This window comes from Salmo salar, chromosome ssa13 (assembly GCF_905237065.1).
Source record: "Salmo salar chromosome ssa13, Ssal_v3.1, whole genome shotgun sequence".
NCBI lineage: Eukaryota > Metazoa > Chordata > Actinopteri > Salmoniformes > Salmonidae > Salmo > Salmo salar.
In genome coordinates this window covers 72,725,954-72,750,517 of record NC_059454.1, presented here as the reverse complement: position 1 = coordinate 72,750,517, position 24,564 = coordinate 72,725,954, and the positions used below count along the sequence as shown (strand labels likewise).

At 42.9% G+C, this 24,564-nt stretch overlaps 4 protein-coding genes across 8 annotated transcripts in view; 1 reads left to right on the top strand and 3 right to left on the bottom strand.

Moving 5' to 3' along the window:
* LOC106567698 (protein yippee-like 1) overlaps positions 1–7,955 on the bottom strand; it is a 31,019-nt gene extending 23,064 nt beyond the window's left edge. Inside the window, exon 1 of the mRNA XM_014137290.2 lies at positions 7,240–7,955. The gene's annotated coding sequence lies outside the window, so the exon portion shown is untranslated. The remainder of the gene's footprint in view (positions 1–7,239) is intronic.
* A 250-nt stretch (positions 7,956–8,205) lies between these two features.
* LOC106567695 (protein SMG8-like) lies at positions 8,206–12,538 on the bottom strand. The gene is made up of 4 exons (XM_014137285.2): positions 10,959–12,538; positions 10,146–10,291; positions 9,092–10,021; positions 8,206–8,821 (listed from the first exon to the last, which is right to left on the bottom strand). The coding sequence occupies exons 1-4, from the start codon at positions 12,475–12,477 to the stop codon at positions 8,606–8,608; spliced, it is 2,811 nt and encodes a 936-aa protein (XP_013992760.1). The 5' UTR covers positions 12,478–12,538; the 3' UTR covers positions 8,206–8,605.
* A 72-nt stretch (positions 12,539–12,610) lies between these two features.
* LOC106567696 (proline-rich protein 11-like) lies at positions 12,611–19,935 on the bottom strand. 4 transcript variants are annotated; one of them, XM_014137288.2, is made up of 10 exons: positions 19,774–19,935; positions 17,910–18,028; positions 15,334–15,490; positions 15,045–15,183; positions 14,738–14,865; positions 14,396–14,485; positions 14,107–14,225; positions 13,788–13,847; positions 13,568–13,664; positions 12,611–13,471 (listed from the first exon to the last, which is right to left on the bottom strand). In XM_014137288.2, exons 1-10 carry the CDS (start codon positions 19,786–19,788, stop codon positions 13,406–13,408), a joined length of 990 nt encoding a protein of 329 aa, XP_013992763.1. In that variant the 5' UTR covers positions 19,789–19,935; the 3' UTR covers positions 12,611–13,405. The 4 variants fall into 4 exon arrangements, with proteins under 4 accessions (XP_013992763.1, XP_013992761.1, XP_013992762.1 ...); XM_014137286.2 differs by having other exon boundaries at positions 14,738–14,953; positions 15,061–15,183; XM_014137287.2 differs by having other exon boundaries at positions 14,738–14,950; positions 15,061–15,183.
* A 356-nt stretch (positions 19,936–20,291) lies between these two features.
* LOC106567742 (serine/threonine/tyrosine interacting-like 1) lies at positions 20,292–24,176 on the top strand. Of its 2 annotated transcripts, XM_014137405.2 has the most exons (9): positions 20,292–20,468; positions 21,550–21,670; positions 21,831–21,892; positions 22,046–22,145; positions 22,880–23,013; positions 23,160–23,305; positions 23,410–23,507; positions 23,622–23,734; positions 23,952–24,176. In XM_014137405.2, exons 2-9 carry the CDS (start codon positions 21,568–21,570, stop codon positions 24,081–24,083), a joined length of 888 nt encoding a protein of 295 aa, XP_013992880.1. In that variant the 5' UTR covers positions 20,292–20,468; positions 21,550–21,567; the 3' UTR covers positions 24,084–24,176. The 2 variants fall into 2 exon arrangements, with proteins under 2 accessions (XP_013992880.1, XP_013992881.1); XM_014137406.2 differs by lacking the exons at positions 21,831–21,892; positions 22,046–22,145.
* Positions 24,177–24,564: the final 388 nt, after the last annotated feature.

The window sequence follows — 24,564 nt, the reverse complement described above, 5'->3', positions numbered from 1 at the left end:
CATATCAATAATCGAAATGACTGAAACATGCTGTTCAAAACATCAAAAAGGGTCTCATGAAATTGTAGCTTGATAAATCAAATGCATTCAAAGGGACGTTGTCTATTCTCATGATTAAACAGTGGCCTAACCTGCAAATTTCAAAGGAAAATGCATTAAGGCCTACCTTTACTTGTAAATTAAGTACATTCGTCTGGTGAACCTCTGCGTGACAGTGTTGTAGAAGTCTCAGCAGAACCCCATTTCCATCATTTTATTCTGCATGCACACAGCAGGACCCACAGTCATGAGGGACTGGAGACGCATCCCCAAGGCCTCATTCGTTTTTATTTTCACACTGACACAAAAAGTCACACACAAACAGTAGCTGGTAGCACAGTTCTTCTCCCACGCAGCACACAGGCAGCTCCATCCATTAGGGCATCCAGCCCATCAGAGAGCAGAATCCTCCCGTGCGTGTGAGTTTCCATGCATGTAGAATGGTTGAAGTGTAGTGAGTTGCATCCATCTTGTAGAAGCCAAGGCTCTGGCCCGCATTAAGTGGTGGGAGAAGCTCCATTCCCAATACGTCCACAAAGCAAAAGTAAATGTCCAAGAGGTGTAAAACCCAGCCAAAAGGTATTAATTGGTAATGACATTTCCAGGTGTTTGATGCCATTCTGTTTGCTCTGTTTCGGCCATTATTATGGCTGGAATGGCGCCGCCTGTGGTGGACAGTCCAGTTCTCTTCGCCTGCCCAACAGCGAGCAGTGAGGGAGATGGTGGTTGCCATGCCTTTCATGAATAAAGTCACATCTTGTATGTTGCCTTTGCCTTGTCTTAGCCTTCCCTGTAGCTCAGTTGGTAGAGCATGGTGTTTGCAATGCCAGGGTTGTGGGTTCGATTCCCACGGGGGGCCAGCACAGAAAAAAATGTATGAAATTGTATGAAATGTATGCATTCACTACTGTAAGTCGCTCTGGATAAGAGCATCTGCTAAATGACTAAAATGTAAAAAAAATGTGTAGGAATACTGGATTGATAGAGGTGCGTATGTACAGACTCCTGAGTGGCGTAGCGGTCTAAGGTACTGCATTTCATTGCTAGAGGCGTCACTACAGACACCCTGGTTTGATTCCAGGCTGTATCACAACCAGCCTTGATTGGCGGTGCACAATTGGCCCAGCGTTGTCCGGGTTTGGCCGGTGTAGGCCGTCATTGTAAAAGGAATTTGTTGTTAACTGACTTGCCTAGTTAAATAAAAGGTTAAATAAAAATGTGTAGGGGTAAGGTGACTAGGCATCAGGATTTATGATTAACAGAGTAGCAGCAGCGTATATGTTGATTGTATATGAGTGGGTGTGTGTGGAGTTAGTATAAATGTATGAGAAAGTGAGTGTTTGCATGTGTGTTGGAGTGTCAGTGTGTGTAGGGCCCTGTGAGTGTGCATAGAGAAGACTAAAATACAAGGGTCAACTCAGATAGCTAACAAAATGGCTACACATACTATTTAGCAGCCTTATGACATGAAGATAGAAGTTGTTCAGGAGCTGTTGGTGTCTGTTTTGAAGCACCGGTATCGCTTGCCATGTGGAAGCAGAGAGAACAGTATATGGCTTGGGTGGTTGGAGTCTTTAACGATTTTCCGAGCCTTCCTTTCATGCCATCTGATAAAGAGGTCCTGGATGGCAGGGAGCTCGGCCCCAGTGATATGTTGGGCGGCCTGCACCACCCTCTGTAGCGCCACACACTGTTTCCTTTATTTTGGCAGTTTCCTGTATATAATAAAAAAGGTTCTGGGCTTCCCGAGTGGCACAGTGGTCTAAGGCACTGCATCACAGTGCTAGAGACGTTACTACAGACCCGGGTTTGATCCCAGGCTGTGTTGCAGCCGGTCGTGACCGGGAGACCCATGAGGCGGCGCACAAATGGCCCAGCGTTGTCCAGGTTAGGGCAGGGTTTGGCCGGTGGGATGTCCTTGTCCCATCACGCTCTAGCGACTTCTTGTGGTGGGCCGGGTGCATGAATGCTGACTTTGGTCACCGTTGTACAGCGTTTCCTCTGACACATTGGTGCCGCTGGCTTCCGGATTAAGCGAGCAGTGTGTCAAGAAGCAGTACAGCTTGGCAGGGTCCTGTTTCGGAGGACGCATGGCTCTTGACCTTCTCCTCTCCTGAGTCTGTACAGGAGTTGCAGCGATGGGACAAGACTGTAACTACCAATTGGATATCATGAAAAAGGGGTAAACATTTTTTATAATAATTTAAAAAAAGATTCTAACAAAATGTCCATATCAATAATCGAAATGACTGAAACATGCTGTTCAAAACATCAAAAAGAGTCTCATGAAATTGTAGCTTGATAAATCAAATGCATTCAAAGGGACGTTGTCTATTCTCATGATTAAACAGTGGCCTAACCTGCAAATTTCAAAGGAAAATGCATTAAGGCCTACCTTTACTTGTAAATTAAGTACATTCGTCTGGTGAACCTCTGCGTGACAGTGTTGTAGAAGTCTCAGCAGAACCCCATTTCCATCATTTTATTCTGCATGCACACAGCAGGACCCACAGTCATGAGGGACTGGAGACGCATCCCCAAGGCCTCATTCGTTTTTATTTTCACACTGACACAAAAGTCACACACAAACAGTAGCTGGTAGCACAGTTCTTCTCCCACGCAGCACACAGGCAGCTCCATCCATTAGGGCATCCAGCCCATCAGAGAGCAGAATCCTCCCGTGCGTGTGAGTTTCCATGCATGTAGAATGGTTGAAGTGTAGTGAGTTGCATCCATCTTGTAGAAGCCAAGGCTCTGGCCCGCATTAAGTGGTGGGAGAAGCTCCATTCCCAATACGTCCACAAAGCAAAAGTAAATGTCCAAGAGGTGTAAAACCCAGCCAAAAGGTATTAATTGGTAATGACATTTCCAGGTGTTTGATGCCATTCTGTTTGCTCTGTTTCGGCCATTATTATGGCTGGAATGGCGCCGCCTGTGGTGGACAGTCCAGTTCTCTTCGCCTGCCCAACAGCGAGCAGTGAGGGAGATGGTGGTTGCCATGCCTTTCATGAATAAAGTCACATCTTGTATGCTGCCTTTGCCTTGTCTTAACTTTCATTATAGTTGACTTCCACTCTTCGAACCCTCCAAAATGGTGCGTTACATTATTCCAACTTCGAAAATAGTTTGTACAGTATAGTAACGTTAGTGTCCATTTGTCAGGTTGTTTTTGCTAGCTAGCCTTGTTAATTTTAAGAGATCTGAGAGCCAAAATATATAGACACGCACAAATGTGCCCAGCTTACTCCAGGCAATACCCACACAACATGTTTAGGCAATACGCATGCGCAAAATATGAAAATCGGTTCAATGCAACAAATAAAGCTACTTCAAGCTAGGCAAGGCAGCAATGCCAATATAGTGACCCTGTCCATTAACAGTGACTGGAGTCAGGAAATGCTGCACTCTAAGGATTTTAATGGCATTGAATGGATGGAAAGAAAGGCATGAATACCCTGGCGCCTTTTCTGAGGTTGTGATGCACTTTTAGCAAATGTACAGTTGTGGCCAAAAGTTTTGAGAATGACATATATTAATTTTCACAAAGTCTGCCGCCTCAGTTTGTATGATGGCAATTTGCATATACTCCAGAATGTTATGAAGAGTGATCAGATGAATTGCATTTAATTGCCAAGTCCCTCTTTGCCATGCAAATGAACTGAATCCCCCAAAAACATTTCCACTGCATTTCAGCCCTGCCACAAAAGGACCAGCTGACATCATGTCAGTGATTCTCTCGTTAACACAGGTGTAAGTGTTGACGAGGACAAGGCTGGAGACCACTCTGTCATGCTGATTGAGTTCGAAAAACAGACCGGAAGCTTCAAAAGTAGGGTGGTGCTTGGAATCATTGTTCTTCCTCTGTCAATCATGGTTACCTGCAAGGAAACACGTGCCTCATTGCTTTGCACAAAAAGGGCTTCACAGGCAAGGATATTGCTGCCAGTAAGATTGCACCTAAATCAACCATCTATCGGATCATAAAGAACTTCAAGGAGAGCGGTTCAATTGTTGTGAAGAAGGCTTCAGGGCGCCCAAGAAAGTCCAGCAAGTGCCAGGACTGTCTCCTAAAGTTGATTCAGCTGCGGGATCGGGGCACCACCAGTACAGAGCTTGTTCAGGAATGGCAGCAGGCAGGTGTGAGTGCATCTGCACGTACAGTGAGGCGAAGACTTTTGGAGGATGGCCTGGTGTCAAGAAGGGCAGCAAAGAAGCGACTTCTCTCCAGGAAAAACATCAGGGACAGACTGATATTCTGCAAAGGGTACAGGGATTGGACTGCTGAGGACTGGGGTAAAGTCATTTTCTCTGATGAATCCCCTTTCCGATTGTTTGGGGCATCAGGAAAAAAGCTTGACTGCCTTGCTCCTGTGTCATGCCAACTGCTTCTCAGCCAAGGGAGTGAGCTCACTCACAATTTTGCCTAAGAACACAACCATGAATAAAGAATGGTACCAAAACATCCTCCAAGAGCAACTTCTCCCAACCATCCAGGAACAGTTTGGTGACAAACAATGCCTTTTCCAGCACAATGAAGCACCTTGCCATAAGGCAAAAGTGATAACTAAGTGACTCGGGGAACAAAACATCAATATTTTGGGTCCATGGCCAGGAAACTCCCCAGACCTTAATCCCATTGAGAACTTGTGGTCAATCCTCAAGAGGCGGGTGGACAAACAAAAACCAAAATTCTGACGAACTCCAAGCACTGATTATGCAAGAATGGGCTGCGATCAGTCAGGATGTGGCCCAGAAGTTAATTGACAGCATGCCAGGGCAGATTGCAGAGGTCTTGAAAAATAAGGGTCAACACTGCAAATATGTAATTTCAATGTAATTGTCAATAAAAGCCTTTGACACTTATGAAATGCTTGTACTTATACTTCAGTGTTCCATAGTAACATCTGACAAAAATATCTAAAGACACTGAAGCAGCAAACTTTGTGGAAATTAATATTTGTGTCATTCTCAAAACTTTTGGCCACGACTGTATATATTGAGCATAAAAGCCACCAGAATCATTGAGATTTTTTTCTATTATTTTGCTTTTCATTAACAGCTGTTTTTAGTAGATTATCACAGGGTAAGCATTGCCTCCCTCTCTTCCCTGATGGGACTATAATTAATTTTTATTCTACAATGTAGAAAATAGTAAAAATCAAGAAAAAACCCTGGGATGAGTAGGTGTTCAAATTTTTTGACTGGTACTGTATATATGCACACATACACATAGACGTATATTGACCTACACGCATTGACAAAAATACACTACATACACATGGAAACACTCACTTAAATGCATGCACTGTCTCCAGGCTTTTCATCTCAATCAGATCCTGCTTAAAACATAGACATAGAATGTGCCACATCCTTCACAACACAGGGCAGTCTCCTGGATGCGAGGAGGCCAGGGGGTGTAGAACTTCTGCTAATGTCCCAGCTGGTGTGAATGACTGGCAGGAAATAGGTGTGACCAGTTGGATAGAGGTGTAAACATCCCTGCCATGCTCCCTCCCTCTGTTTATTAGCATTGGATGAATGAAAGAGCCAACACAGAGAGCTGGTCTCTGAATTGATTTACTGTCAAATGAGCACCCAGCAATGACCTTTGAATAGCACTCTTTTTGCCCACACAAGATGATAGGAAGCAGTGAACACACGCTAATATTAGATCCATTTGGGGACTGTCTTGTAGTGTTGTGTTGCATTATCTGATGTGCATTAGGGAACGTATACCATAGTTACTTCACAAAGTGCCAAAACATTTTTTTGGAGTAAATACTGAATAAATAAAACCGTACACTCTTCAGGGGAAATGAAAGTTGAATTTTAAGACATTCCTGACTATGAGTATCACCAGGTTTACTATACATTGTATTGTACCTGTCCTGGCTATGCGTGTAGGGACATAATGCCCAGGTTTTTTCCTCCCAGCATCTATGATGGCAATTGATTCCAAAGTGTGCTACCATACTAACCTCAGTCTAGCAATACGTAGCCATTTGTATGCCGACTGACAGAGAAAGCCTCCTACTCAGGCCTTACAGGAGCAATTAGGGTTAAGTGCCTTGCTCAAAGGCACATCAGATATTTCACCTCGTCTGCCCGGGGATTCGAACCAGCGACCTTTCAGTTACTGGCCCACACAACACTCCCACACAGCTATATCTCTGTTGCACTGATTGACATATTGGCACTGATTTCATGCTTACGCTGGAATTTTGTGCTTACGCTTACAATGATTTAAAAGGCTGTGTTGGTCATGGTACTGAGTGGCTAAGAAAGGGGTGACAAACATTGAGCTCTTGACCATATCAAGTGATGCATCTGCTGTGATGTGTTCCATAGGTAGCTTCCTTTGGGTGGTTTTAAAACAACCTGTTAAGTGGTTGAATTATTTATATGCCAGTTAAGGTCATTATGACTAAATAGGAAACCAAGTTAGATATCAATGAAAATGTCAAAATGAACAGAGATGTTACTGTGGGTAAAAATAGCTACCCTTTTGCTCTCTGCCAACTTTGTCGAGATTTACAGTAGACTAGTCAAGGGGAACCAGCTGTCATCCGTTTATGTGGCCCGACCTTAAAAACTGGATTCACTATTTTGGTATGGTCTTCTAGCAAAAACTATAGCAAGATAGTGAGGCGCCTCTATCAGGTCACTGAGAGTCATTTAGGAAAGATTGTTAAAGGTTCAAAATACTGATGACAATAACAGATGTTACATTTATTACAGCATATTGTTACAACCACTAAACGATGGTAACATTTTGAATGACTTAAAACAACCAATACAAGCATGTCAATTATATTAATATGGCATAAGTAATGAAAAATGATTGTCAACAAAAACATGTCAGAACCAAAACAATTTCATAACGGTTTCCTCTTTGCAACTTCTTCTTCCATTGTCCGCATGCACCAAAAGCAATGTTTGGATTCGGTGGTGCAGAATACGACACTGCCAACTTTGTGTAATCTAAAACCAGCGCATGTAGTGCCACCGCGTATATTTTACATCAATCCTACTCGCATCATAAACTATACCTGTAGGTTATACAGAATCGTATTATCGTTTAATTGTTATCAAATAGTTATAATCTAGTCTCAGGCCCCATTATGAACTTTCGGACAAGATGCAGTCCGTTCTAAACATGTACCGTTACAGTTGCGCAATAACAATAAGCACTGACTTTACCTTTGGATAGAGAAAATTCAATCGTCGCCTCTAGTCCTTTGCCGATCACAACTTTATGTGGCAAATCCTTCTCATTCCGTTTAGAGGGTTAAGGTTTTCTTCTACGCGTTGACTTCAACGCTCAAGAAGTAACGAAGGAGGTCCATCCGATACTGAGCGTACCGCTTGAGTTGATGTTATTGCGCATAGACAGTACCCAGTCTGAGGCAGACTGACAGTCAAGGAAACCAATCAATGTAACATTACAGCATAGCAACATTGTTCCCATTGGCTACAGATGGTAATGGCTGACCAATCGTTGCGCGGAGAAAAATAAGTGCCTACTGCCCGTTTCGCATACGTGTGGGGGACCGCAATAGCGGAGTTCATAAACAGAAACGCTTTGCACACTTTGTGTCTCAGTAAGCCTACCAATTACATTTACCAGACAACACAGACAAATTGCAAGATAGTTTTTTTTTATGTCATGATGGACAAAAAGGCTACATACATCACGGGTAGACAGCTCAACAGCAAACGTTGTACCTGCAGAACAATATATTTATTTAAGCATTGTAATACACGTTGGAGGCATGCATGATCATGCAATCCATACATACCAGGCCTGAAGGACAAAAGGAAATGAAAAAAGATACACATGCCAAGCATTTTAAATGACAGGATTATTCATCCTTCTGCAAGGTAAATAACTACTTTTTGTTAGGGGCCCATGTAGAGAACTTTCTCATGACGCCACACTCAATAACTTGGTTAATAGCGACATCTAGTGCTGTGCATTGATCTAAGAATTCTGTGGCTAGGCTTCACAAACGTTGCATGCCATTTTATTTATTGATGACTAACTGTAATGATGTGTGATCTCACCTTTATATGGTGGTCTGAACAATGATCCTAGCTCAAAATAAGCCTCTATACAGGCTGTATTGAGTGTGCACAATAACCGTGAATAAAGCCAACAAACAAGGATCGGAAAAATGTCATTTATTCTCTCCTTAAAGGCCCAGTGCAGTCAAAAACGTGATTTTCCAGTGTTTTATATAGATTGCCCTTTTAGTGTAAGAGCTGAAAATACCGCCTGACAATCCTGTTAGTAAGACACCATGAACAACTAAAGATCAAAGAACAAGATCTTCATTTTGAATATATCCAAGTGGAGACGCAGTTCTATGCAGATCAACACCTTTTTCCTTTTGAGATTGCCATTCATAATCAACTAACCCAGCACAATTCCATTTAACTCAAAATCCTATTTTAGGGGATGAAACAACACTAGGCAAGAGAACACGGTCCAACTGACAAAGTCATTTTTAAACTAACCTTGCAAATAAGTGCGAGAGTCACATTGCGGTGCTATGGTGAGTAGGGGTTACTGTGGTGGAAGAGGGCTCGCAGTGTTGGCACGCAGGATGCCTCTGAGGACCTTGTAGCTGGCCAGGGGCTGGTTCTCTTTAGGTGGGTAGCATGGGCCTCGGTCTGTGACATAGGAATAGGGGAAACGTAGGACCCACAGACCATCGGGGGGCAGCACCAGCTCTGTCTGCTCGGGATGGAATACTGGACATGGAGGGGGGCCGGGTTGGACCTAAGAACAAAAAGAAGAGGGGCAGCGTTTTATAGTCAACATTAATCAAGCATTACACCTCTCATTAATCAACAAAGGGACTATTTGCCAACACAAAACGCATCTCTACACAGCATATTGCTACACTAAGAACTGACAATGAGTTCAATTGTAATTGTAATGACAGTTTAGCATAATAGCTTGTCTATCAAGATAGGTAAGTCAATTCCTCTCATGGTTTCCTGGTGACAAACACCAGTTGATAGGGAAATGTATGCCAGGCAAGTGTACCTGTGGGTTGAGTGTTATCTCCAGGGGAGCGTCTGGGACCACAATGTAGAGGCGCGCCAGCTGGGCGTAGTGGGTCTTTAGGCCACGCCCCTGGGCTGGAGAGGGAATGTACAGGGGCATGTCTGTGTTCAGGGCCCTGGTGGCTGGCTCTTTGGCCCCTCCAGGCCCCAGCACTTTCACCACTTTATCAGGTCCTGAGCTGAGGAAACGCCGGCCCCTACTGTCCTCATACTCAAAGCCCACAAAGGCCCGGGCCACGTCATCCCGCCTGCGTCCCCGGCCAAGGCCCCCTGCACTCCCCCGCTTCCCCGCCACGGTTTTGTTGGGGGCCGGCCAGGAGGAGGGTCCCCCATCCAAGGGCTCAGTTAAGCCCACCTCCTCTTCGGAGCGGGAGCGAATCACCACGTCCCAGGGCAGGAGGAAGGAGGAGCCAGGCAGGAAGCCTGGCTGCTCCAGGCCAGTGTGGGGGTTGTAGGTCTTAGCAGGGCCAAGCTTGACCAGCGACCAGCTGGAGAACTTGGGCAGCAGACCTTTGGAGCAGCCTGAGTGGAGCATGCCTGGAAGGTACTCCACAGTGGAGGCCTGGCGATCCACCAGGCTGGGCCTCTTCTCCTGGCCCTCACCGCCACCTCCGTCTCCATAAGGCCCTAGGCTGTCAGTGGACTGACCCAGGCTGAGGGCCAGGCTGAGGCTGGTGCTCTCTCCGGGGGTGTGGGACACTGGGTGGGACACTGGGATGCTCTCCTTTAGCCTCTCCCCCTCTGATGGCCCTGACCCAGGCTCTGACCCTGACGGTGGGACTGGAACTGGGGCAGCCACCTCAGTGGGTGTGGGTGCTTCTTCACAGGCCGGGGCTGGGTCTGGGGTGCTTGGCTGGAAAACAGGAAAGTCGATCCTCTCCAGCTTCCCGCAACATTTCTCCTCAAACATCTACAAGGCAACAGAGTGAGACAAAGTGTAAACAAGACTAAAGTACAATTGAATAGATTTTTAAAAAGAGATCATGGGGTTATGCTGGTGTCCTCTGCAGAGATCTGTTAAAGTGGATACTAACTTGGTAGAAGTCGTAGTTGGCAGCTTGGATGTCAAAGGGGTCCTCACGAGGGGCTTGCTTCCGGCCACAGTTACACGAGCTAGTGGAACGCCCCCTGCTGTTGTGGTTGAGGATGGGCGGGTTGCGGTCCATCTCTGGCTTCTCATCTGCAGATGACAATGGCTTTTTATCAATTGATTTGCTCACCTCCTGCATACTCTCTCGCCTCTTTTTGAAAAAGGTCAAAGTTAATCGAGGAGTGAACGTGGATGGAAATGTGCTTGCTTGAAATGAGACGGTCCTTCTCCACTCGTGAGTCATTAGGCAAATGACGTTTACAAGGTGGAACCCAAAATAAATGTGTAACGTCATCAAAACAAATTAAGTTGTGCAAGACATTATATAGATAACAATAAGTAGCATTTTTTTTTTTATGTGTGCATGTTTTTCTCCTCTGACAAAACAAAAGCTGATTGAAAGGGGGTGTGCAGATTTCAAAACCCTTCCGCAGTAAGATACATGACTATCCCCGATGAAAGGTGGATAGAGGAGAGGACGACACTTCCGTTTGCCTACTAACAAATTCGACACACTCCTCGACCACCAATCAGTTTCCGTGACAGAGGACAGCCTTTTTTCCACAAACGAGAAAACCCCATAGAAGACAGTTTGCCATAATAAACACCACAATTCAACATTGATATTCTGAGGTACACTGACCACCAACTCTGTTGATACCTGTTATGATACCTTTCATTTGTGTTATAAATAAGACATTTTTTTAAAGAAATTATAGTAACAGTAGTATGTTCTGTACAGTGATTAAGGCTTTACCTGGCTGAGGCAGTAGGTGAAACTTGTGCACACAGTGTTGGTCCGTTAGACTGCGCTCTTCACACAACTGATGCCCATTACTCCAGAACTTGTAGCAGTCCTCGTGCAACTGCAAGGCGTAGCGCTGAAAAGCTACGCCGCGTGCATGCTGGCTGTAGACCCGAAGTGCTTGTGTCAGTTGGTTTTTGTGCACCGTGGTGGTATAGTTATGGGGAAGGTTAGACTGGTAGGCGCTATGTGCCAGTGGCAGGGCTTTCTGGCAGCGGTTCTCAGAGAACTTGGCATCTGCGTCCAGGAAACCTTCCAAAAACTTAAGCTGACTCTGCACTTTGACGGCCAGCTCTGCAGTTTCCTCCTCTGTGTTGGCTATCATGACCTGATGCAGCCTGTAGGCCACTTGGGCCCATTTGGAGTAGGTTGGCAGCTCAAAATGAGAAGGCTGCGGATTGCGACCAACGCTGTCGTCAAAGCCTTTCTTGGTCAACACCAGTTCTACATGCTGCCAAAGGAACTCCTTCAGACTACAGTCTACTAGTTGCCCCCCTGAGAGGCTGCTGCTTTCTACATTGAAGGATGGTTGTCTTGCAGAGTGACGCATTTGTTGATAGCGCCTGGGTCCAGGCACCGAGGTGCTGGTGTCATTTTCCCTCAGGGCACAGTTGGAGCGCAGCTGCCCTAGCACGGCTGCCACTGGGTCCTCCTCTGGCCCAGGCACCACGTAAACAAACGCTTGGTTGGCAGGGACAGTGAATAAGCAATTACTGCTCTGGTTGGTGAGGACCCGACTTTTCCGGAAAATGCGATATATCTGGTCTTCCAATGCATGCTGGAGGCGTCTCCTTGGCGAGTGTTTCTTGGGCTTATCAGCATTTCCCCCAGAAGGGTCTGAACCATTTCCACCATAGCTTCGCAGGGCTCCATTCATCTGGAATACGAATAGCAGGCGAGGGGGACAGGGGCGGCAGTTCACCTTCCATTCTTTTGATATGATGGAATCTTTGATTGCAGCACGTAGAAGTGGCAGAACTTTCTGGCGAAGTGCATCCAGAGCACGGAACAATCTGTCATAGGTGACATCAAAACAGCATGTTGGGTGGACCAGTAGCAGGACATGGCACAACGAGAATAGGTAAAGCAATGCTAAGCAATGCTGTTTATCCGCTCCTTTCCAGAATTCGTGCGCCTCCGAATGTCCGACGCCCGTACTCAAAGACTCACACGCCCACAAAAGCTGTCGGTTATCACAAACAGAAGTAAGCACCAGATACAATACGCGGTTTTCTTGGCTGTAGTACGCCTGAATCAAACTTCCACTGTTATGATTGTCTGTCTCATCCAGTCCAAATAGTGGATATATGTGCTTGTCCGCGAGCGTGTTGATTAGAAACTCTTTCGGTGATCCGGGTAGCATTGCAGTCTTACCGAATATACCAAGTACACAGAGACCTTCATCTTTGTATAATGGATCCTCTATTACTTCTGATTCTAGAAGCGCTCCCACACTCACGGGCAACGCCATTTTTTCCAACCATATCACAGGGAAGAAACGGCTGCGCACAAGTCCACTTTCCGTGAACACAAGTATAATGTTCCGTGTAGAAACAAGATACATTTTGTGTGTCACTTTTTACCGTTCCAGCAACCAAAACAGGTACATTTTGTTTTGTTTTTATTTATTTGGTGTTTCCTAAACATGTCTAGGAAATCACAAATGAAATTGTATTCTTATAAACACAAGAATGGTTAAAATACGTTTAAAAACAGTGTGTTCAAAATGTTAACATTTTTGGAAAATCAAAAGATAATACAATAAACTTTTTGGAGAAAAGTAACAAATAACGTGAAATAGCTCAAACATAGGGTCCCCAGTCAATGTGCAATTTCCAAACATAGACCCTCAGATACATTTAGAACAGTTAAAATTGACTTCCTCGTAGAAAAGATTAAACTGAAACCACATTCAAACCAAGTGATGCTTCTCACTCATTCCAAGTAACATATCATCGATTGTTTCCACAACATGTTCAGAGTATCTCAACTACTGCCTTTTAAATCTCAGTATCGCTCACTCAACATCCTCCTTGGTGTCACTGTTCCAAGAAGCATGCAGTTTTGAGGCAGTGTTGGGATTGACCAATCCTATGTTTGATACAGTGGGGCGGTCAAGCTTTTACAGAAACTGCTTGCCTTTAGAACTTTTATGTCCGTTTTAAAATTGTGGTCCAAGACAAGTGTTTCCTCTTTTCATCCTCAATCTACCTAGCACTTAGTAACTCATTCAGCAATAGAAAGCAGAAAGTGCTAGAGAATGTGCATTGGGCCAATAGTTACATCTATAGCTTGCATACCGTCCTCATACAACACTGGAACTTTTTATCATGGCAGCTGCCTTTCCGTTACATTTGAACTAGTCTCGATCGACATCTGCGTATACATCAACAAATGTCTCAGTTTTGATCAAAGCTTTCGTTGAGATTCTTTGCCTTTGGAGACAGTCCTCGTGGTAAGGCACTCTGAGGGGATAAAGAACAATATAAGTGGTGACAAAGGGGACACACCTTTAAACCACACATGCATAAGCCACACAGGATCTGTAAAGAGTGACCTACCTGGAACTTGCGTCGCAGGGCCTGAGTTATGATGGGGGTGAGGCCAGTGCCTGTCTCCATATTCTCCTTATCAAACAGAGGAGTCCCACCTGGACTCCTAAAGAGTAGAGAGAAACACTTATAGTCAGACTCAGCTCTCACTTGATGATAGTCCTTTGACTTCCTGTTTTCAGGTAACACAAGAACCCCAGAATAAAGCACTTGTGTTGAAATGCATTACCTATTGATTTGAACCCTTTTCAGCTGTGTACGCAGATTCATAGGGCTTTTGGTAGGTGTTCTAGAGTGGGAAATAACATTTGATAATCTCCACAATAACACAACATAAATCCAATTGAGAAAACAAATGTTTGAAAAACTTTCCTTCAATCCTGGTGTGCAGGGTTTTGTTCCAGGCCTGATAAACATTATTAAATTATTATCATAACTGGCCTGGGAAAAAAGCCTGTGGTGGGTCCCCAGGACCATGATGGAGAACACTGTGATATCTCCTGGTCACAAAACAAATGGCAGCCGATTAAGAAATGGGATAGGTTTACCTGCCAAAGCTAAGGCGTTTGAGAAGTTTAGGGGGCAGTTGGCAGTGGGATCGTTTCAGATGGACATTCTGCAGGTCTGCCACAGTGACCAGAGGGGCGTGCATCTTCTCTGGAGTCCTCTAAAATAAAAGACAGACCCATTTTTCAGACAATGGCCTTGTTGTACATTCTTATGCTGGAAATGCAAGAAAGAGTCAGGCACATTACTGCATGCTATGTGGGAGTGTCCTGTGGAGCCTCCATTTTGGACAGGTGGAAGCAGAAATTCCTTTGAGTATGCATTGCTTACCTTTGACTTCACACTGCTGACAATAACCTTTCTCAGTTTAACAGCCTGTAAATCCCTGAGGGTCACGGCCACCAGTATGTCCTGCTTCTCCTTAGTGACAGAGAGGTCAGATCATAGGAGAGAATACATTTTACATTTGAGTAATTTAGGAGACACTCTTATACAGAACGACTTACGGTAGTGAGTGCATACAGTACATTTTCGTACTCGTCCACCGTGGGAATTGAACCCAGAACCCTGGCGATGCAAGCACCATGGTCTACCAACTGAACCACACGGGACAGAAATCGATCTATGACCACCAAATAAAAAATAATGAAAGATGAGTTATTACATTCTTACCTGTTGAGTATTGGAAGCCACTCTTTTTTTAGGGATGTAGGGTTGCAGGAAAGTGGTGGATGGAGGAGGAAGAGGAGGTGGTGGTGGTGGTGTGAGAGCAGGGAGAGGGTCCACACTGGAGCCACAGCCTAATGGAAGAAGGGTAGGAGGAAACATTGGACAGACTGAACTACCAGCCACAGTCCCATGGCAGTGGCATCCAGTCTTACCACCCTGCTGAAACAAGATAGGCTTTGGTGACGTAGTACTGCATGTGGCTTTTTGTCACATGATCATACCATGAGGTATGTTCAGATGAGTGTCTCACCTGAAGAGTGTCTCACCTGAAGAGCAGAATGCAAGGCACCCATCTCACTCTGCATCTCAGCCATTTGATTCTTGAGGGTCTCTATTTGTTTGGCATACCCCCGCCAGACGGAAAATGTTTTCAAAAATCCAGCAAATGACTGCAATAGACAGATGGAAGTAGAAATTGGGTCAATGTAACTGACATAGAGCAAATCATATAGGCAAATGTTTGGGAATTAAATCTAACATAACATTTCCCTCAACCAAAACAGCCCTGTTAGAAACATAGCCTTGCTGTAGAAACTTACCTGGCTCAGGCTGTTCCTCCAGATTTGGCATATCTTGCCAAATGCCAGCAGCAACACTCTGACACCCAGTAAAGGAAGCCATTTCTTCACATTCTTTACAGTGGGGTCTTCTAGTTGCGCTGGACTGGTTTGGGTGATTGGGTCACCATTTCCAAGTCTAAAGAAAATACACACAAAATGATAAGGGTTGATAGGGTTGTCCACCCTCTTGTGCATGATCATTCAGCCAGCCATAGATTCATGTTGACATTGTAGATAACCAGTGTTTCCCCTAGGATTTTTTTCCAGCAGTGGTGGGGTAGCGGGGGTGCTTTGCTACTAGTGTAAGCACAATGACATGCTAGCTGTTCCCACAGACTTCCAGTCATTGAGTTAACAACTATCTATTTAAAAGCATGTGTCTGCAGGAATACATTATATATACAGTACCAGTCAAACGTTTGGACACCTACTCATTCAAGGGTTTTTCTTTTTTTTACTGTTTTCTACATTGTACAATAATAGTTTAGACATCAAAACTATGAAATAATACATATGGTATCATGTAGTAACCACCAAAAAAAGCATGTTACACATTCTTCGGAGTAGTCACCCTTTGCCTTGACAGCTTTGCACACTCTTAGCATTCTCTCAACCAGCGTCATGAGGTAGTTACCTGGAATGCATTTCAATTAACATGTGTGCCTTGTTAAAAGTTAAACACGAGCAATAGACATTAGACAGGTGGAAATCTGTCTTTTCGTCTGATGAGTCCAAATTTAAGATTTTTGGTTCCAACCGCTGTGTCTTTGTGAGACACAGCGGTAACTACATGATTTGGTAACTACATGATTCCATGTGTGTTATTTCATAGTTTTGATGTCTTCACTATTATTGTGCAATGTAGAAAATAGTAAAAATAAAGAAACTCTGGAATGAGTAGGTACAGTTGAAGTGAGAAGTTTACATACACCTTGGCCAACTACATTTAAACTCAGTTTTTCACAATTCCTGACATTTAATCCTAGTAAAAATTCCCTGTCTTAGGTCAGTCAGGATCACCACTTTATTTTAAGAATGTGAAATGTCAGAATAATAGTAGAGAGAATGATTTATTTCAGCTTTTATTTCATCACATTCCCAGTGGGTCAGAAGTGTACATACACTCAATAAGTATTTGGTAGCATTGCCTTTAAATTGTTTAACTTGGGCCAAACGTTTTGGGTAGCCTTCCACAAGCTTCCCACAATAAGTTGGGTGAATTTTGGCCCTTCCTCCTGACAGAGCTGGTGTAACTGAGTCAGGTTTGTAGGCCTCCTTGCTCGCACACACTTTTTCAGTTCTGCCCACAAATTCTGTATAGGAATGAGATCAGGGCTTTGTGATGGCTACTCCAATACCTTGACTTTGTTGTCCTTAGGCCATTTTGCCACAACTTTGGAAGTATGCTTGGGGTCACTGTCCATTTGGAAGACCCATTTGCGACCAAGCTTTAACTTCCTGACTGATGTCTTGAGATGTTGATTCAATATATCCACATAATTTTCCTTCCTCATAATGCCAACTATTTCCTGAAGTGCACCAGTCCCTCCTGCAGCAAAGCACCCCACACAACATGATGCTGCCACCCCCGTGATTCACGGTTGGGATGGTGTTCTTCGGCTTGCAAGCATCCCCTTTTTCCTCCAAACATAACGATGGTCATTATGGCCAAACAGTTCCATTTTTGTTTCATCAGACAAGACATTTCTCCAAAAAGTACGATCTTTGTCCCCATGTGCAGTTGCAAACCGTAGTCTGGATTTTTATGGCGGTTTTGGAGCAGTGGCTTCTTCCTTGCCGAGCGGCCTTTCAGGTTACGTCGATATAGGACTTGTTTTACTGTGTCGATATAGGACTCGTTTTACTGCACCAAAGTACGTTCATCTCTAGGAGACAGAACGCGTCTCCTTCCTGAGCGGTATGATGACTGCGTGGTCCCATGGTGTTTATACTTGCGTACTATTGTTTGTACAGATGAACGTTGTACTTTCAGGCGTTTGGAAATTGCTCCCAAGGATGAACCAGACTTGTGGAGGTCTTGGCTGATTTCTTTTGATTTTCCCATTATGTCAAGCAAAGAGGCACTGAGTTTGAAGGTAAGCCTTGAAATACAGCCACAGGTACACCTCCAATTGACTCAAATTATGTCAATTAGCCTATCAGAATCTTCTAAAGCCATGACAATTTTCTGGAATTTTCCAAGCTGTTTAAAGGCACAGTCAACTTAGTGTATGTAAACTTCTGACCCACTGGAATTGTGATACAGTGAATTATAAGTGAAATAATCTGTCTGTTAACAATTGTTGGAAAAATAACTTGTGTCATGCACAAAGTAGATGTTCTAACCGACTTGCCAAAACTATAGTTTGTTAACAAGAAATGTATTGAGTGGTTGAAAAACAAGTTTTAAATTACTCCAACCTAAGTGTATGTAAACTTCAACTGTATGTATGTATGTATGTATGTATGTATGTATGTATGTATGTATGTATGTATGAACATAATTTATGTATGAACTAAAATGTTGCAGTGATGACAGTCATAGATTGACTCACTGTGTCGTTACAGGTGTGATGATGGGCTCTTGTGTTTCCTGAAGCCTTTTACTCATAACAGCCCAGCGTCTGCTGCTAGCCCTCTTCTTTCTTCGTCGTAGGAAGGCTTTGCTTGGTCCCTAAAGGCACAGTGAAGAGAGTTGGATTCAGTTACATTTCAAAATATATATGGGTTAGTGCACAAGTTACTTATTTATACTGAACATAAATATAAATGCAACATGTAAGTGTTGGTCCCATGTTTCATGAGCTGAAAAAACATGATCATTATGTAACAGTTTTACTTCCGTCCCTCTCCTCGCCCCTACCTGAGCTTGAACCAGGGACCCTCTGCACACACCCTCGAAGCATCTTTACTCATCGCTCCATAAAAGTCGTGGCCCTTGCAGAACAAGGGAAACAACTACTTCAAGGTCTTAGAGCAAGTGACATCACCGACTTGAAACGCTATTACTGCGCACCCCGCTAACTGGCTAACCATTTCACACCGGTTACACTTACACATGTGCACTTTGTGCTGGGGACAATAGAAGGCCACTCAAAATGTGCAGTTTTGTCACAACACAATGCCACAGATGTCTGAAGTTTTGAAAGAGCGGGCAAATGGCATGCTGACTGCAGGAATATCCACCAGAGCTGTTGCCAGAGAATTTAATGTTAATTTCTCTACCATAAGCCACCAACATCGTTTTAGAGAACTTGACAGTACGTCCAACCGGCCTCACAACTGCAGACCACGTGTGACCACCCAGCCCAGGACCTCCACATTCTTCAGGACCAACGGTATCATCTGAAACCAGCCACCCGGACAGCTGATGAAACTGAGGAGTATTTATGTTTGTAATAAAGCCCTTTTGTGGGGGGAAAAACGAATTCTGATTGGCTGGGCCTGGCTCCCAAGTGGGTGGGCCTATGCCCTCCCAGGCCTACCCATGGCTGTGCCCCTGCCCAGTCATGTGAAATCCATAGATTAGGGCCTAATGAATTAACTTAAATTGACAGATTTCCTTATATGAACTGTAACTCGGTAAAATCGTTAATTGTTGCATTTATATTTTGTTCAGTATATTTTACACACCAAAGTTAAATTCATTCACACTTGTAATGTGAGTGCAACACACACACTTTTAATGTTTTGGCTGCCATGATATTTGGGCAAGATCCAATTTTACAATCTAACGTTAGCCAGCCATGTTTTCTTTAGGCAGCCTATGATCTAGGTCCAATAATTGAGTATCTTAATTGTAACCATAACTCGCTAACCTAACTACAAACTGACTTGCCTAGTTAAATGAAAGGGTTAAACACATACATACATACATACATACATACATACATATATATATATATATATATACAGGCTAGCCGGTTAAACTCAACTCCACGATTTGCGATGAAGTTGATTGGCGACTAGTGTGGACAGATTATAGCTCCGACGTCACATACAATTCCGTTTTTATTAAAAACGACATGGTTCAGCACCCAAAGAATAGCCCGCAATTACACACAACATTGTTGATTTTATGTGACGTCGGCGGTCCAGTGCGCCCACACTAGTCACAGCTCAACTCCATCGTAAATCGTGGAGTTTAGTCGGTTACAAGCAGGCTGGACTTACTGCTTTTTTATACCTACATCTACAAACTGTTTTAAATAATCAATATAAGCTGTCAACACATTCTGCTTCATCAGCCAAACGAATGCATAGCTATACAAATTAATTGTTGCTGCCAGCAACGCTTTTGCAACACATCATGCTAGCTAGCTAACGTTATTCGTGGCGGTAGTTTAATCCAGATGTCTCTTATTTTTTGCCTATTCACGCAAGTTAACGTTAGTGAAATGTATAACTGACGTTACATACCCATGATCCAGCCATAAAGCCGTATTCAAACTAGAGAATACAAAATATATTTGTACAATTTTTGCTCATAAACAACAAGCAAAGATTTTCAAAATGTAGTAATAAATTCGCTTCAACAAATCAGGAAACGTTTTACAAACAGCTGGATGAAGACGTACGTGGATAGGCTACTGAATACGGGTGCGTTCGTAAATTCGCTCTGGCAATCTGCTCCGATTACAGAGCACTCTCGTCTGAGTGTGCCAGAGTGCAGAATAGAATAACTGATGAATTTACGAACGCTCAACACCCGTTGAATACGGCCGGTCAGCAAATAGGGTAATTAAATTGTTGCCAACAGCATGGTTACAGCCACCAACGCTCTGGATAACATGAAAACACCCTAACCAGCTCTGCTATGGCGAGTAAAATGGTCATAGTGAGATTTTTCTGAAATAGTAAAGATAGCCAGAGGGAATTTACGAACGCACCCGAACACAACCGAATAAAGTAGATAGAATGTCCAATCACAGATTAGTATTGTACAGCCAACCGCAATGCCCGTTATTGTGTTACCGAGCAACAAAACCTAAACAAACCTTTCCTTCATATTAAGTGTGTTTTGCTCAGATATGTTTCAGAAATGTTGTAGCTAAGCGCCTTTGGTTAGTTACCTTGAGTGGAAAAAGTCATTTTGTCATTTTCATTTTAACCAGGTAAGATTTTGTCCTAACCCTAACCACCTGCAGGTTTTTACTAGCAACATCCGTGAATTAGTTAGCCAAGCTAACTGTGCTGTTAGCAGAAACCATACGATATCCTATGAAATTACTAGATGGGCTATGTCATAAACCCTCAAATTTCCAGAATGGGGTACAAATGGGAGTCATATTGCGATGGTCAGGAAAAATCCCAAAGTTGTCTGTTGGAATGCTTGGCCGTAGAGACATAATCCTGATTATACTTATACAGGAAAATAAAAGTAAGGTATGTGATACATCATAAATTGTCAACCTAAAATATTGTTATATAACTATAAATACAGTTTATAGGGCTTTATACCAATTTTATTTATAAATAGCATCTAAAATATATGTAAACATACCATAAATGTCTTCACTTTTGTTTTCTTGGAAATCTGTGAGTTCATTGTCATGGGTTGCATGTTTAGTCACAATATTGTTTCGAACGTTCGTTTTGAAAAAATATGTATTGGAAAGCTGTGAGTGCTATTTTTTGATACAATATCAGTACTTGTTGCATATACAACTTGTCTCAAAGTCCTATCATCAACTGATTTCAGCCAGTGAATGGCTGTGTGGCTGCATTATTTGATTGGAATGTTGGCATATTGGCAGTTCATTTTAAAAATGTATTGAATCATTAATCCCTCTAAAACTGTCTGGCTAGCTAGCTAACAAACATACAGTGCAGATCAATCATTCAAATTCATTATTTTACACAATATCTTATCACAGCACTAGTTGACCAACTCCCTGACCAAAATGGATGACCTTCATCCTGTCAAAGATGTTTCATGGCCATTCTAGTATTCTAATTCCTAATTAATATATGGCAGAGACAAACATTAGGCTCAGTATTTTTTGTGCTAACTAGGGTTCTCTACGATTTCTGATGTTAACTCGAGAAATATGTTGATATACGGCGAAAACAAATATTTGTATTCTTCACAAGTTAGTATTTGAAGCATGACGTGAACAAGCTAATGTTAGCTAACTAGCTAGTAACTATGTAGTCCAATGCAGGGTTTTCAAAACACTGACTTTTTATTTTCAGGTTCTCAGGTGTCTTACAATGGCTGGAACAACCTTTTGTGAGGCGTCTGCGCTTTACAACATTCTCAACCAATACACTCGCCTGTCCAGACTGGCAGAGTTCAACTTTCTCTGTTTGATTGGTAAGAGCCAGGTAGGGGCAGACAGTCATATCAGTTCAACACGATTAAAACAAATCCATTGTGTTGATAAACGTTACTTATTTCTAAGATTCAGTCCAATATAATACACTCAAAGTTGCCTATTATGAAAAGTGGACAAATGGTTATACTGTTTCCTCAGATGCCCGTGCTAAAGGACAGTACAATGCCAGCCATATCATTACTGCCAGAAATGCAAAATGGGTATGCGTGTCAAATCAGTTATTAACACATTACAACACTAGCTCATCCCACCTTAGGATGAAAATACTGTGCTTCAATTATTTTGCCATTTTGAAATACACTTTGCAATGTTCGGCAGTGTAATAAGTAAGATGTCATTGTTTTACTCTACAGGACTCTAAAGGCAAACTCATTATGCCTGTAGGGGTGGAGGTGGAGAGTATGAGGTATATTGTGGTTTATGACAGCAGCACCAGTTCTTTACAAGGTTCAGGTGAGCTGAACATCACCAGCCTGGTCACTGACAATTTTTTATTTAACCTTTATTTAACTAGGAAAGTCAGTTAAAAACACATTCTTATTTACAATGAAGGCCTAACCTGGCCAAACCCTAACCTGGATGACGCTGGACCAATTGTGCGCCACCCTATGGGACTCCGAATCAAGGCCAGTTGTGATACAGCCTGGAATCGAACCAGGGTCTTTAGTGACGCCTCTAGCACTGAGATGCAGTGCCACTCGGGAGTCACATTATGAGGGATCAATTTTAATAAAATAATTGTACGAAAAATATGACTTTTTTTAATGTGTTTGATTAGTTTTAATTAAGCTCTGTGAGGCTAAAGTAAATTAACCTAAACTATTTTTGATTGAATCAAACCACCTTGTCAATGATTGAATGAACCAGTCAATAATACTCGATTCACGATATCCCGTTAGGGAGATTTAAAAAAACAAAAACATTTATTTAACTAGGCAAGTCAGTTAAGAACAAATTCTTATTTACAATGACGGCCTAACCTGGCCAAACCCTAACCACGCTGGGCCAATTGTGTGCTGCCCTATGGAACTCCCAATCAAGGCCAGTTGTGATACAGCCTGGAATCAAACCAGGGTCTGTAGTGACGCCTCTAGCACTGAGATGCAGTGCCTTAGACCGCTGCGCCACTCGGGAGCCTGAGATGGGTAAGAATGGTTTGTAGTTATTCTGTGTGTGTGTGTTTGTAGGTGAGGCTATTGAGTGCGCTGAGGCCCTGACAAAATCAAGCCGCTATCCTGTCCAGATTCTGAAAGGAGGCTATCAGAGGTTCTCAGCCTTTTATCCTTTCTTTAGGACACAGAAAATCCTTTACACCATAAAGGTAACGCCTCCATTGCATCAAACCTTTGATAAATATTGTTAGAGCCTGTTGAGAAAAATAATAACATACTCAGGTGATAAGAGTCTTTCAAAGTGCTGATTTACATAGATTGTGCTGCTGTCTGTTTCATTATTGTGACTTTGTAGGAATTGGAGAGCTTGAGGCCTTATCCAGTGGAGCTCTTGCCAGGTCAACTCTACTTGGGCAATTACAAGCAGGCCATCAATCCCTATGTCCTAAAAGATCTGAAACTGAGCGCCCTTGTCAATGTCTCTGAAGACAGTTGTCACATGTGCGTGAGGACTCATATTTACATGTCAAAGGAGCAGGTACAATGGATGATTGTTCATAAAAAATTATTATGTTTGAATACAACTTTTTTCTTTTTGAAATTAGGTTTGAAAAAGGAAACCACACCATCCTTCACATCAATGTGTCAGATTCAGTGGAGGCTGATCTGTACTCCAGTTTTGAGAGGATTTGTGTTTTTATTGGTGAGCTGAATGTTTTTTGTTCCACTTTTTTAGATCTTACTTGTTATTACTTGTTGTTACTATTTGTTTATTAATATTATGTTTATTATCGTGTTGCAAATGTTTCCTTTTTAGCCTCTCGTCTCAACACTGGATCTGCAGTTTTGATCTTTTCAAGTCATGGAATAAGCCGCTGTAGTGCTGCGGCCATGGCTTTTCTTTTGCACCACTTGAAATATACACTGGGGGCAAGTTATGTTTATGTACTTTACAGTCTCCTTTGGAATGTGTAATAGAAATAGAAGAAGTTCAGGCTGTTCCAGGTCCTGTTTTTGGAATCTGAATGAAAATGAAAATACTGTGTATTTACTGTATAAGATTTTGTTGCTGAATTTGGTGAGCTGCTAATTTTTCTGTTATTCCTCCCACTCCATTATGATATCGATGGCACTTTTTTCACTGCAGGAGGCCTGGGAGCATGTCCTGCAATGTAAAACCAACATGAGGCCAAACCGAGGGTTTGTACAACAGCTGTCCGACTGGGAGCTGCACACACTGGGTAGAAGAATGACTGATATTGCAGAGCCCCGCTATTGAGATGATGGATAATAGTTCATTTCAATGAGTCTAGAAGAGCCCTGTAATTCACTGAGACTATATTTACCCAATGCAAATAAAAAAATACATGGATATTTTTGTCATGAAGTTTTCTCCCTTCTTTATATGGGCCTTCTTGGGTGGTTGATAACATTTGCATGCACTGAGCACCAACTTCTTCTGACAAACATTTGAGTATGCTCATACACACACACACACACGCTTATGTGGTACTAAGAACCAGCATCCAAGCATCGCTTGTCAGGCATTAGCTGGTGAGGCTTACTGATCACAATTTCATTGTAAGATATTCACTTTCCGTATGTATTGTAATACCATGCTTTCTGACGACTCAGGGATCATCTAAAAACACATACACATTGATACGTTTGTCCTGATGATATTCTGGAATGATAGGTCCTGAGAATTTAAATAAATGGTGAATGACAGAGGGACACCGTTTCTTCTTGCAAGTGTCAAT

Excerpts from the sequence above, each read along its gene's own strand:
- LOC106567695 (XM_014137285.2), bottom strand. The coding sequence starts at position 12,477 with ATGGCGTTGCCCGTGAGTGTGGGAGCGCTTCTAGAATCAGAAGTAATA. Across the intron at positions 10,292-10,958 it reads TCACCTACTGCCTCAGCCAG|ATGAGAAGCCAGAGATGGAC; the intron begins GTAAAGCCTTAA and ends TGTCATCTGCAG. Across the intron at positions 8,822-9,091 it reads AGATAACACTCAACCCACAG|GTCCAACCCGGCCCCCCTCC; the intron begins GTACACTTGCCT and ends TTTTGTTCTTAG.
- LOC106567742 (XM_014137405.2), top strand. The coding sequence starts at position 21,568 with ATGGCTGGAACAACCTTTTGTGAGGCGTCTGCGCTTTACAACATTCTC. Across the intron at positions 23,014-23,159 it reads AAATCCTTTACACCATAAAG|GAATTGGAGAGCTTGAGGCC; the intron begins GTAACGCCTCCA and ends GTGACTTTGTAG. Across the intron at positions 23,306-23,409 it reads TCTGAAGACAGTTGTCACAT|GTTTGAAAAAGGAAACCACA; the intron begins GTGCGTGAGGAC and ends TTTTGAAATTAG.
- LOC106567696 (XM_014137286.2), bottom strand. Across the intron at positions 15,491-17,909 it reads ATCACACCTGTAACGACACA|ACTTGGAAATGGTGACCCAA; the intron begins GTGAGTCAATCT and ends TATTTTCTTTAG. Across the intron at positions 14,954-15,060 it reads CCTTGCATTCTGCTCTTCAG|CAGGGTGGTAAGACTGGATG; the intron begins GTGAGACACTCT and ends ATCTTGTTTCAG.